At 39.4% G+C, this 13,672-nt stretch overlaps 2 protein-coding genes across 2 annotated transcripts in view; both read right to left on the reverse strand.

Moving 5' to 3' along the window:
* Window positions 1-208: 208 nt before the first annotated feature.
* isg20 (interferon stimulated exonuclease gene) lies at window positions 209-5,347 on the reverse strand. Its single transcript, XM_084018517.1, has 4 exons — window positions 5,298-5,347; window positions 3,620-4,280; window positions 2,185-2,385; window positions 209-1,714 (listed from the first exon to the last, which is right to left on the reverse strand). Exons 2-4 carry the CDS (start codon window positions 4,166-4,168, stop codon window positions 1,514-1,516), a joined length of 951 nt encoding a protein of 316 aa, XP_083874643.1. The 5' UTR covers window positions 4,169-4,280; window positions 5,298-5,347; the 3' UTR covers window positions 209-1,513.
* A 687-nt stretch (window positions 5,348-6,034) lies between these two features.
* pdia3 (protein disulfide isomerase family A, member 3) overlaps window positions 6,035-13,672 on the reverse strand; it is an 8,252-nt gene continuing 614 nt past the window's right edge. Inside the window, exons 2-13 of the mRNA XM_084016811.1 lie at window positions 12,791-12,869; window positions 12,561-12,678; window positions 12,281-12,388; window positions 12,058-12,187; window positions 11,769-11,885; window positions 10,700-10,827; window positions 10,354-10,534; window positions 9,092-9,200; window positions 7,883-8,011; window positions 7,309-7,388; window positions 6,727-6,784; window positions 6,035-6,637 (exon numbers count right to left, since the gene is read on the reverse strand). Of these exons, the coding sequence (XP_083872937.1) occupies window positions 6,512-6,637; window positions 6,727-6,784; window positions 7,309-7,388; window positions 7,883-8,011; window positions 9,092-9,200; window positions 10,354-10,534; window positions 10,700-10,827; window positions 11,769-11,885; window positions 12,058-12,187; window positions 12,281-12,388; window positions 12,561-12,678; window positions 12,791-12,869 (1,363 nt within the window). The 3' untranslated portion in view covers window positions 6,035-6,511. The remainder of the gene's footprint in view (window positions 6,638-6,726; window positions 6,785-7,308; window positions 7,389-7,882; window positions 8,012-9,091; window positions 9,201-10,353; window positions 10,535-10,699; window positions 10,828-11,768; window positions 11,886-12,057; window positions 12,188-12,280; window positions 12,389-12,560; window positions 12,679-12,790; window positions 12,870-13,672) is intronic.

Here is a 13,672-nt window from a genome sequence, read left to right on the forward strand (position 1 = left end):
TTTGACCCACAACGTAACCACTCAACCCATAACATAAAAAGTTTCATTTGTTTTGACGTTTCTGTCCAACTGATGAGCCCATTATCAACTCTTTTAGTCTCAAACTGAAGTTAAGAGCAACATATTTTTGAAAGTGAAACAATGAAGAAAACAGTGTCTCAGTAGTCGTTTTAACTCTTTGAAAGCAACGAGTCCAGATTAGTTTGAACCATTTTATTAGGACATATAAGAGCAGCTTAAAGTGGCAGGTAGTGAAATACCACCATTATAACAATACAAAACCTTTAAGGCCACATATACTGTACATGGAGGCAGCTGTACTAGTTGAAACATGAAAATAAAACAGCTTGAACTAGCGTTTAAATGTTTTTCCCTTCTGCCTGCAACTTGAATGGGATTATAGCAGCCACTTTTCCATGTTCTCATTATCAGACATTTCAAAGCAAAACAACTGAAAAATGCTTTTCCAACATAGCAACATCTGTGGCCTAAGATCAGTTCCACGTCCTACTAGTAGTTACATTTCACCTCTAAGTAAGAGCAGTACTGTTTAAGAACTCTAAACTCTTCATTTCATAAGTTAATAATAAATCTCCAACTTAAAGAGCACCAATATTCATCACCCTATTCACCTCATTCTTCCTGACCTGGGACGCTTTTGTATCGTTACTTTGAAATCTGACTTCCCTTTCAGTGCGGAAGTGTGATTACTTTGCTGAGTGTCCACAGCTTTATCATCCTTTGCTTGCCCAAAAGTTTTCCCCTTTAAAAAATCTGTGAAGTTGCAATATTTTTTTCAATGTAACAAAGTACCCATTAAATTCCCAGTATGTGATTCTATCCAAATGTCTCAAAATGTTGCTGATTTAGAAACGGATGCTGATGTTTTTGGAGCGATTGTGTGAGAACTAGCTGGTCTGCGTAACAAATGCATATGTGAACAGTGCTTTTATAATTACTCAGTCAGAAGGGGAACACTGTGTTTAACTGTGAGGTATTAAAACATAATTAGGATAAATTCAATCAAGAACCACCAATTCAGCAACATACATTGTTTACGCTATGAATGCTCAACCAGAAGAATGAATAAAGTTGTGTTCAAACTAGAAGTGACAAAATGGGCAGGGCAGCATCAGGTGATAAAAAAACAATCAAGTGTTCACAACAAACAACTCGGCAGGTAAATATCTGGTATTGTAACAAAAAACGAATGCTGTTCAGAAGAAGAATCATGTTTAAAAGTAACAAGTTAGCATTTGAAGCAAACAAGTTACTTCACCCAAAGTGATGAGTTCATCCTCTCAAAAACAACAGAGATAAGGTTTTCATGTTCCCTCCTGCATCAACATATTACTTTTAATCCAGACTTGGATTTGATGTCATGTTTTATAATTCACATTATTTCTAGTTATCTGAATCTACTCTGATGACTGTACATCCCCGTAATGTACTCTGTTGAGGTATTTCCCATTACACGTGTTGTGAATACTTCATCTCTCTACTATACGACATGTTATTGGCTGTCAGCGATGACATCGTCTGGCCAGTACTCGTCCTGCATGTAGTGGTTTGAGGAGGCGAAGCTTGGCTCGTGCGGAGTGTCGTCGTCCCTCAGCTTGGTCTGCAGCTCCTGCTCCCACTCGCCCTCCACCAGCTTGTAGAGGTCAAGGGCAGCCAGAGCGTCCTCGACGGAACAGTGACCTCTCCGACCCACCTGCGCAGGTAAACACAGACGGGATCAGCATCGTTGGCAGCAAATAGGGCTTCTTTTCACAGTAGTTTTCTTCATATCAGTCGATAGATATAAATCATAGAGAAATCATTTTTCCCTTTCTTAATTTCTTTCAAGCTTAAAGGTTCCTTTTTAATAAGTGAGATTTGAAGATATGACGAGGTTAGTTTTGGTAGCATGTTTGATCCATTACTGATAGATCAAATAAATACACCAACCAAAGCCAATATCTCTTTATACGGTCTTGGTTGATAGTTTCTTTACAACTTTTGATCATACGTTCTAACCATTCAAGTAGAGATAGCTTTTAGTAGTTTAAATCAAAATCCTATATACGATTAACTATATGTGAGATAATACTGGATAAGCAACCTTTACTTAAAAAAAAAAAAAAAAAACATTACTTAGAAATATAATCACATTTATAGTGTATGAAGTCTGAAAATGCTCACCTGTATCCTCCTGTTCAGCAGCTTACCAGCCAAGATTTTGAGGGAGGGGCAGCGTTGGCCTGGGAAACCGGCCAAACAGCTGAGGTGACGCGTTGTGCAGGTGTCCCTGACCATGTGACCTGGATGGAGCATGTCCAATGCCTCAAAGTCGTTGTAGATCGAGTGGCCGACGACCACTTTGCCCTCAAGAATACTGATGATCTACAGGAGAAACATAAACATACCTGCCATTACTGATCATTGACGAGTATTTCAATGTGTCAGCTGGGTTTAAAAGGTACAGTTAAAACAATTTAACCTGCATTTAGAGCTCTATTTTTTTTCTTTTTTTAAATACAGAGAAAGCTCAAAAAGGTGTCTTAAATATTTCCCAGACCTCTCCTCAAGCAGAGCTTGATTGTACCTACATGTGCCCCTCAATTAACCTGCAGTACAGCCTACTTTTTTCTCAACAATTCACATGGATATCATGAAGTACCGATTTCACTGAGGGAATGACAAGCTCAGCATGGAGCAACGCGACTCCTGCTTTGGAAAGCCAGATAAATACATTCACGTACCATTTAACTTTTATGCTTTGGAAGGTTAGATTTGTAACACCTTAAATCCTTTCATACATAACAGGAGGTGACTGTCTACTTAAGGTTGCCACTAGGGGTCGACCGATGGTGGATTTTAAAAGACCAATATTTTTTTGCAGATAACCATCAAGAGCCAATAGTGTTCCATTATATACTCCGGAGAAAACATTTGAATGGATTAAACTGTTTAGATATGACTTGTCAGCTATTAAAAAAAACAGAGGGACAACAATGTTTAAAATCACATTTTCTAACTCACCAGAATATTTTTTCCCGCACATTAAGAATTACTCTATTAACTTAATGGTACAAATCTTTGATGTAATTGTAAGTATCATGCATTCATGGCTGGAGTGCACTGAGAGCAAGCACCCACTCCACCCTGTCTCAAAGTACTTACTCAAAGGTCGTTGTTAGGATTATTATCAGGAGTTTATCGCATGCACAGATATTTTCAGTAAAGCGTATGGAGGCCCATATGCGTATGCGATGTACAGCTCCATGTGACAGGTGGTGGCTTTGCAGTCATTGGCCAATATCGGAGCACAGTTCCACTGATAACAGTTTGTAAAACATGCTATTGTCAATGATTAACGGGCAGGATGACCTCTAGTTGCCATCAAATGTCACATAACAGGTGAGAATGAAATTGTTTATAGTGATACAATTATTATTATTATGATTACTGTTTGAATAAAATGTTTATTTGAGTCAATAAAACAACCAACGACGCCTTCACCCACCCTAATACTAGATGTATACTCGTTGCCTCTGCTGACTTGTTCATTGTATGCTTTGAGGGAGGAGATAATTAAACAATTCATTTCTGATCCAAAAACAAAAGCAGGCCTCACCTCCTCTCTGGCCTGAGCAAAGGGCACAGCGTTGTACATGTGATGCCTCCGGATGCCGCTCCAGGGAGTCCTGTAGTCTGTGACAGGCTGACACGGTCTGACATATTTATCGTACAATAAGTTGCCATGATAGTCCAGGATGCTGCAGCGGGCCAGCTCACTGCAGTGGCCGCCAGGCCCCGTCCCAACCATCTCACAGTCCAACGCCACTACAAGGGTCGGGCAAGAGCTGAGACACGGTGAGCCCCGGCCACTGGCCGGGGGACTTGCCTCAGAGGAGAATCCACTGTCCACCTCCCAGCTGTCTCTAAGGGCCGTGGCCAAACTGTGGTGCTCAAGAGCTTTAGGCTCAGATACATCATTGCTATTTTTAGAGTTCAGAGTTCTTTGACTTTCTTGGCTTGCATTGCTTGATTTAGTTCTTTTTACTGGTTTATTTGCATCCAGTGGTTCGTGGTGGTTGTCTGTGGTTTTCCTCTTCACATTGTCCATTCCCATCTTCTGCTGCCACTTCTTGGTTCTTGCGTTCTCCATGGTGCGACGCATCATGGATTTTTGGCATAAATACTAGTAGTGGATGAAAAGCCCCCACAAGGTAGCTTTATTCCTTTTTGACAGCTCTGCCAAAACCAATAAATGAAGTCCTTCTTGCAGTCATTCTCTGAGGAGATAAAATTACACAAAAACACCCTGATTATTATTAGTCTTTAAAGCAACACATTTGCTGTGATAAAGTGCAGTATTGCACCCTTTTTCTTAACATTGGTTCTTATCCCGCTCTGAGTGTTCAGGCAATGTGAGGGCAACATTAAAAAAGTACATTACTTGAAGACAATAAAAACACTGACTGACACGAGGAACAGTGCAAATACATATTTTACTACTACTGCTTTATGTTAAAGCCAACATAGGATGTGGCAGAGTTGGCCATGGCGTGCATAAATATCACTGACTTTAAGGGGAAGGTGATTGACAGCAACAAATATACTGTAGCAACAAACAGTGAGACTATCTTGTTTGCTTGATAAGTCAAATTAGCTTATTAATAGTTAGCTAAGAGTTAATTATGAACGTGTGGGGAATGGCAGATGGTATTATTCTGAGATATTTCGCTAAAAAAAGACAAATGTTCTAGCTTAAAAACAGTGCCATAAAACTCAAAATTCAAAATGTTTAACAATATAATTCGTCGCTCCTAAAGCCTGTCTGGAAATCTACGTTACTTAACCATTGCTAGTGGTGAAACCAGCATAACGTGAACCTAGTTTAGCTGCATGTGCAATCCACCAACTTCTCATCCACAGAAAACGTGCCTCCTCGAGCAGGCCGTGACGGGCAGTGATCCGTGGGAGCAAACCATCGTCGTAAAAAGCTTCCAATCAACGTATAAAGACGTGCGTCGTAATCAATCCACACCGAACACTCGTTCAGAAAAAGCGGGGACTCGTGTTTTATGTTACGTTAGACCGTAACTTTGTCGGTGGCAGAAGCCACCTGGAATAACCGGCTGACGTTTAGCTAGCCGAAGAAAAAGCCACGTCAAACAACACAATTACCATAATTCTTCGAAGAAAACTATCATGTCAGACTAATGCGAATATATAAATGTGCTGACAAAAAAATCACAAGAGTAAGTTACGATATGACGTTAAAAACGATGTAAAAACATCTACATTACCTTCTGAGGTAGCACGTGGACTGTCTGGACGTGTCCGGACAAGAGTCAGCTGCTGTTGTGATTGGCCTTCTTTCTTCTTCTATTGTTGTTTTACAGGAAGTGCTCAACGGCCAAATACTTGCACAGTCACCACCTACAGGTTGAATGCGCTATTGCACGATCAACAAGTACTACTCGAAAATAAAAGCTGCCCTTCCTGACTCCCGGCCCCGGATGGTCAGTTACAGTCTTTTGCCTCAAATTTTGGCAAATGCGTTTTTGAGCATGATGGCCTTACTCTGCAGATATGTAGCAGAAGCTGGCCTTACTGTACAAAAGTGAGAATACATTCAATACTTTAGTAAATCAGAAAGTGCAGTTTTCCATTCCATGATGATGCAAGCCCGTTTTCCCCACTTTCATCCAAAATTGTTGAATTATGTACAGATCAAACTAAATGCAGTTCAATGTAGTTTATATATCCACATAACAGGAAAACAACTATTAAATAAATGAATTGTTAAATTGATTTATTAATGGAAAAAAATCCCAGCATTTTCTACATTTGTCTTGTTTTATAACATTATAAATTGAATATCTTACAGTTTTTGGACTGTTGGTTAAGCAGAACCAGATATTTGAGTACCTTGGGCCTCTTAGAGCTTATGGACATTTCTTTTTACCATTCTGACACTATACAGAAAAAAACAAGTAATTGATTAAACTGTTCTGTTTATGAATGAGGATGATACAATTCATTTTGGTTTTGTGGGCCTTTTATTTCACAATCCTTCCAAATGTACAAAAACAAAGACGTGTTACAAAAACAAACGGAAAAGAAAAAAAAAAAAAAAAAAAAAAAAAGGAATTCACCATTACTATTATCCCCTGTGACGACAACAACAAAACCCAAAGTGACAGATGACTGGTGTCAAACCAAAGTGCATCAGCCAGACCAGGGGAAATAAAAATCTCAAAAGCTGTCCCCTCTTCCCTAAAAATTTGTTTTTGTTTTTAAACATCGGGCAGGCCCTGGCCACCACCTCTCCACTTTCCACAGTTTTTCCACAGCAGCGGAGGACCTAAAGGGTGGGCCAAATCTTTTTCGACTTGGCCTCAGAGCATTCTGTAGTTCACTAAGAGAGTGGAATATAATTTAGTTCTTTCTTTGCATGATTTTCCCAATCCTCCTCCTCTTGTTTTGGTGGGGGAAGTCGAGTTCCTGTTTTGAGCTTTTATAGCTCTGTCTTGTCGTCGTCGTCGTCATTCTTCTTCTTCTTCTTCTTGGTCTCCTCCATCACCAAAGGGTTGGTTGCTTCCCTCTTCAGGTAGGAGATGAAGTCGCTCACCTCTCGACCTCCCTGCAACGCAAGCCGAGAGACGGGACCGTTAGAGCGGATACAAACAGGAAGTTACTTTGTTTTAATGATCACTTCAAGCTCATTCTCACCTCGTATTTCTTTGGGCTCATTTTACGTCCAGCTGGGGAAAAGTACAGTGTGGGGAAGCTGGAAAAGCAAAGGTGGAGTAGATTGATGATAATTCATAGCATTAACACATCATACTGTACTAGACATTTTGTTCTTCAGAACTTTAAATTTGAAATCGATAATCAAGCAAAAGATCACATCTTATCCGTTCCCACATCCACAAAACCTAAAATTCGATCCAACACGATTTTTGAGGCAGATACCGATACCATTATGTATCCCTTTATCCTGTCCAATACATACATTAAGCTCAGCTGAATCGTTTTTGAAGTTACTTGCAGTTCGGTAATGCAGATTGTTACTCAGCTGACATAGATACAGTACATCTGGAATATGTATGGATTTTGAACTTCCAGAAGTTTCAGAAGTAAATGAGAATGGCAAGTGTTTATGGCTGAGAGTTCTTGGCCATAATTGTGAAGTATATCTTATTTTTGTGTCCAAGCCTATGTCCACCATGAAGCTGCTAAGTGATGTGTTGAGCTGTATTGTTGAATTTCGTTGTTAGTGTGAGTATTACATTGAAGCAACTCATGACTCACCCGCTGACTTCATACGGTGACGGCACATCGTTTGCTGTGGCGTCCATCTTGGCAATGACAACGTTGGGATCACTGGCGAGCTTTGAGAGAAGAGGAAGGAACCCGTTAACGGTTTGTAAGATTGTACACAAATCTATTTCCAGACAGAGTCCACGAGTTTTGTCCAGACCATACCAGTGTTACTTAATGTCATTGTCCATTGACAACATCGGCCACCTAGTTTACATTAACCTTTACCACGTTTACCAAATTCGCTGTATTTTTGAGATATTGTGAAACAGTTTGTCTATGTTTTGTCTGTTTTTTTCTGCATACTTTTTTTACACTAAATTTGTTGAAGATGGGAAATCTCTGCTCATGGAGAGAAGTCAAAGTTGGACTCCTATAGTCCTTTCATGCTAGTACAAAAGCATAAAATTGTTTCTATGGGTTACAGGGTCTATTGGTTTGATTATTTTATATAAAAAGACAAACAAATTAACATCAAACTGTTTTTTAAACATCAACACATTTTCCAATTGAGGTCATTGAAGTGCAATCTTTTATTGAGTACTATCGCCCTCCGTTCCCTCACCTTCTCTCCCAGCTCGTTGAATTTGGGCTCCAGGGTCTTGCAGTGTCCACACCACGGCGCGTAGAATTCAATCAGCACGTCTTTACCATCATCGTTGACGATGGAGTCGAAGTTCTCAGCCACGACGACCTGAAAACAATTGACAGACGTCACGGTGAGTCATTATGGATTGATAGGATGGTTGAGTGACTTTTTTGAGATAGTATTTTAAGTCATAACACTTCAATACACTTTGATAAATGTTCAGTCGCATCTATTTTTGTACACTCAACCATATAATCTGACCACAGCCAATAATAAAACTTGTACAAGGATGTGGAGGCAGGGTTACAGCTAAAATTATAAATGTGTCATGATATCCATGAAAGGTGTTAAGCTGTGGAAGAAGTACTAGATATTTCACTTAAGTAAAAGTAGCAATACCACCATGTAAAAATACTCCTGGATTCAAAATTTGTATTAAGTAAAAGCATCAACATATACTTTAAGTACCAATATTTAAAGTACTTATTGTGCAGAATGGCCTATTTCAGAGTCATATTTTATACTATTGGACCATAATTTGTAATTAGATTCATTTATGCATACATCTCTTTTAATTACAGGTGGCATACTCTATATCAACGTTTATATTTTGTATCGTTAATCTATCAAGTAAGTTACTAAAAGGTATTAAATCAATTTAAAATGTGTAATGAAAAGTACAATATTCCTCCAAATAGTGGAGAGGAAGTATAGAATGCCATAAAAAAGAAAAAGATTAAAAAAGTTACTTTTCAATGAACATAACTCTGTTTTTGGACGCAGTGGAAATGTTTTGGAAGGCTTAACACCAACAAATATGAATTTAAGTACAATATTTACAATATTTGTACTATATACAAACATGTTGTGACGTCTTTTTTCCAAATATTGAAACTGTTTGGATCACACTGGTCGAAAACAATCCCAAGCAGCAATCCCTGGAATCTTATACTACAAATAGTATCATACTAAATAATAGCATTAGTGTAGCCTCATCTTTATCTGCAACTGTGCAGGAATACCGGCATTGAACAGAATGACATTGAAAAGAAAAGAAAAAAGGTGCACAGCATGCAAATGTCTATTTAGAATTCAAATGTAAACGGTATGAATGAAGCTTCAAACTATTCAGTAGAGCCAGAAATTAAGTAGAAATTAAGAATGATCCTGGATGTTTTCTCTCACCTTGACGGGTCCATCGTTGTTCTCTGGGATGGGCTCTGATTTGAGGTAACGCTTCAAGCTGCCATCAAAGTAAGCCTGCAGGAAACGCTCCAGTGCTTTCCCATCACGACTGTTAGGGGAACAAAAACAGAACCTGAGTAAGTTATCAGCAGGGAAAGGGAATGTTTGGGGAAAAACAAAGGCAGGATCAATACATCTTTACGTTTTTAGCTGAAAGAGCCTTTTAAGAGTATCTAGCTTCTGTAACGCAACATATTTCAGAGTGAAACAGAATGTTGGGAGGAATTTGGTTTGATCATTGAAAAGATTAGCTCCCGACCTTCTAACTGTGCCGTGCCAAAGTTATAGATTGATTGATCGATGGATGTCAATTATTGGTTGAAATTGGTTGGTACTAGCTGATGTAAGGATGCGTCACATTTTGTTTTTCAGGAAGAAAAACCTATTGGATTTTGATATAAATAAGACATTTTTTTGTATTTTCTTCAGCATGTATTGGTGAAAAGGTGCACAGTATGACCGGGAATGTGATCTAAAAGGGTTTGGAACATACTTTCATAACTTGTACTTTTGTAGTTTAGCAGCTATTCACAGAGAGCCATCTAGTGGGCCTTGGAGGTATTGCCAAATGGTTTGATTAAATAAAAAACATATATCTTTGTATTTTAATGAGCTAGTTGTTTTTACATTTTAATGTGTTCAACATTTTAAATAAAAAATAATGTTTTTTAAAAAGTAACTGATACAAAAGGATAATTTCAATGACGTGTTGTGGTTGAATATCACCTTGCCAATGACAACACATCAGGTAGACAAAGATGTTTTAGCTAGCCAACGTTTCCCCGGATGCAGTTAGACAAAACTGATCTGTGTTTTTAAAATGAAAAAGTGAAAATATGACCCTGAACTGAATATTAGATTTGGATTCATAATAGTAGGCAGTGATGGGTGAGGGTAAACGGAATATGTTCGGTCATTACAGCGGACAGTGGCATTACAGATATTAAAAGCCCAGTATATTTTTTTTAATCGTCCTTACAGGAGGTTGAGAACGCTTGGTCTAAGACATTACACACGCACCTCCTCACTATGCTAAAGATGCATTAACTGAGTGACATGCTGGCACATCATTAAGAATCATTAACTAAGTCTAGCCAACGGGAAGGTGTGAGTGTATAATTAAATGATTCATAAGGCGTATGCTACGTGTGCTAAATGTTAGCGTTGTGGCAAACAAGAAAATAACATTCGACTTGACATACGAGAACTCCTCGGCCATGACGTATTTGTCTCCCTTGACGGTGCGGATGGCCACCAGAGGCAGTTCTCCCGAGCTGCCTTCGAAGCCAAACTCGGACACATCATGGCTGAACACGTTCTTGCTGGCCACTGCAAAGTTCAGCTTCTTGCCCTGATCCAGGAAGCCCTTGGCCACCTTCATCACTCTGTAAAATGTTAAAGTTTAGACGTCAGGCTTTTAAACAAATGTCACATATCAAATCAAAGACTGTACTTCAGGAATTCATTATTGAGCTAAATCCAACGACGACGGGACAAACAAGTTGAGCTAGAGGAACGAACAGCCATGGAGTGAGATTAGAGAAACACACCTGTTCCTCCAGTAATTTGATCCCTTCGGGTTTTTGTCATAATCAACATCAAAATAAGCCACCAGCAGATCTTTCCCCTTCAGCTGGTCTTTGTTGTCATCAGTCATGTGGGGGCAGATTCCAAAGCTAAGTTGAAAAGACAAAGTGAGAATAAATCAGTTTACAAAACATTGTTAATATCTTTGAAAAAGTCCCTCCAAAAAAGGCAGTTGCAATACTGTATAGACGGGAGTCGAGGCTGGGGCAAAGTGAAAGTGCAAGTAATAAGCGTATCACATGTCACGTAGACCGAAACTACAGGAAACTCAACTGCAAGCTTTGTCACATGCAGATGAAACGTGCAACACAACAGCGCCGCGACTCTCCACCCAAGCACGCAAAAGTGAGGGAAATCCTACAATATAAACTGCATTAAAATAAACTTGGCATAATGCAGAATCAGTGTGAGCCTGAGCTCGTTTCTCTGCTATGAGACGTTCCCATCTCAGTGTAATTGTAGACAGTGACACCCGAAGTGTGTTCCTAATGTCCAGTCTGTTCTGTTTTAGTTGCCATCACTGCGGCGGGAGAGCCGCTGAGCAAATAAACCAGAGTAGATGACCTTAAGAAGGGAATCCGGTCATTTTCAAAATAAAACAGCTTGCAGGCACCAATAATCAATAAAGCAAAATAGTGTGTATTTGTTGTTGGGGACCACTGCTTTAGATGATCCAGCCTCAGTGATGGGCAAAGACTGCACCTAACTTTTTTTAAATTATTTGTCTATTCTAAAAGATTCACTCAACTATCTTATTTAACCTCCAAACGGCCATGACATCATATTACAGTGTCCAGTATTTGTTCTTCACAAACACCAACCACAGTTGAGTCCAGCCTAAAAGTAAACATGAATTACAATGTGTAAGAACTGACTGTGTTTGCAGAGTGGTCACCTCACCTTCTACATAAACGCAATGTCCTGTTGGCACTGTGCCATGAATGTAAACGTGTGCTGTTACTAGGCAAATTCACTGTATGTTTCACCATTGGTTGAGATAACTGCCTTCACTCGGCGAATCGAAACTCACATGTTATCTTGGATGAACCTCTTGATTTTGCTGTTGGTGTATACGCCCTCGCTGTATTTGACTGTGCCGTCTTCAAACTTGTTGTTGAGTCTTGGTGGACGGAACAAGACGATTCCCCTGGAAACCAAAACAGTAGATGTCACTTTAATCTAGCTGCACAAACAGCAGTTACACTGGGGATAACAAACGTTTAAGGGCACAAACTATTTTGACTTCTTTTGCAAATATCTGCTCCTAAAGACTCAAGGCAAGAATGATCACCTGGCCAAAGGCAGGAAAAGCTACTTACTCTCCGTCAATGCCGTGGCTCTGGAGGAGAGCCTCAGAGTGGGTGTGGGCGAACCGGTAGTTATCTCTCAGGGCACTGGCTGCCTTCGAGAATTCTGTCAGTGCTGTGCTCTTGTCATCAGCAAAGAACCCTGGTAAAGAAATATGAATCATAATCAGATTAGGATGCATTTTTATCACATTTCCAAATTTCACAGTGATTGAAATTCAAAACAGTAACTCACCAACAACACTTGCGTCTTGGTCTGAAGTGAATTTCGCCAAATCTGCATCATCGTTGAGCACCACAGAAGCTGGTCCAGCCTGCTTCTTCAGGAAACTGACGATACCATCTACAGAGAGCAAGACAAAAGCAGATGAACAACACGGCAGAAAAGATGGAGGCGAAAAAATGCAATAAGAATTACCATAAAGATTACAGAAATGTAACAGTTTTTTTTTTTTGTGCAAGTGTGAGAGCCTTGAAGATATTTTAAAATGCATGAATAAATCAGAGGGAAGTACCTGCAGTCCTGGGACCATCATAAGGACCAGTTTCCTCTCCATCCCTGAAGATCTTCAGGGTCGGGTAGCCATTGACGCCATATTTGCCGCATACGTTGCTGTTGGCTGTGCAGTCAACCTAGGGGGAAAAGAAAATCATTCACTTTTTGAAGTTAGATAGAGAACCACAGTGCAGAGTGCAAAAAGCCACATTAAAAGGGGCAAAGTTAGTGAACTGCATTATGCAATACCTTGACGAGAGCGACGTTGCCTTTCAGGCGTGTGGCAGCAACCTCGTACTCGGGCGCTAGCCGTTTACAGTGGCCACACCTAATGGACAGAGGATATGGGTCAGTCAAACAGTTACACTGAAGCTGGATTCAAGTTTCGGATTGACAAAGAGCCTGAAGGAAATGTTGTCCACAGTGTGAATTTGATACCTGTGAGGTAATTAATACATCTCTTAAAATTTAAAACTTTTTTTTTTGCATCAACATAAAGATGTGATTCACATTATTGAAAATGATGCAACTTCACTTAGCGAACAAACATTAGTGGAGCAACCCTGTCTGTTCATAATCCAATTCTTCAAATAAATAATAAAAATTACTATCACATTTCCCAAAAGTCTGAGTTTGAATGTGAATATTGCTTATTTTGTTTGTGCAATTGTTCAAACAAATCTATAGGCAACTTAAATAATAATCACATATTCACATATGATCAACTAGAACTTGTGTATGTTCGGCTTTTCTGCTTGAAAATTACGTCTCTGTTCTGGATAACAACACGAACAATAAACTGTTTAATTTGATCGTTTTAACAAATACTATTCAGAAATTAGTACGTTAACTTCAAGTTTGGCACAGTGGAAACACGTCACAGTTCCTCGGGACTAATCAGATGTCGACACCAAAACTTCCCTGGCCAATCAGAACGTTACAACAGTAAAAGACACACCCCTGTCTTCCTCATAGCTTCACTAGCACGCAGTTCCATTGAAAATTATTCCCCGCAGTTAAAAATACAAGTCAAGACTAATGTCTGTGCCAAACTGTTACAGTCTGGATGTTTAATGCAATGTCAAACTGTTGCAGTGTTTGAATCAGTGGTCAACGTATACGTCATCTTTG

This window comes from Eutrigla gurnardus (genome assembly GCF_963514095.1).
Source record: "Eutrigla gurnardus genome assembly, chromosome: 9".
In the NCBI taxonomy this organism is placed as follows: Eukaryota; Metazoa; Chordata; class Actinopteri; order Perciformes; family Triglidae; genus Eutrigla; species Eutrigla gurnardus.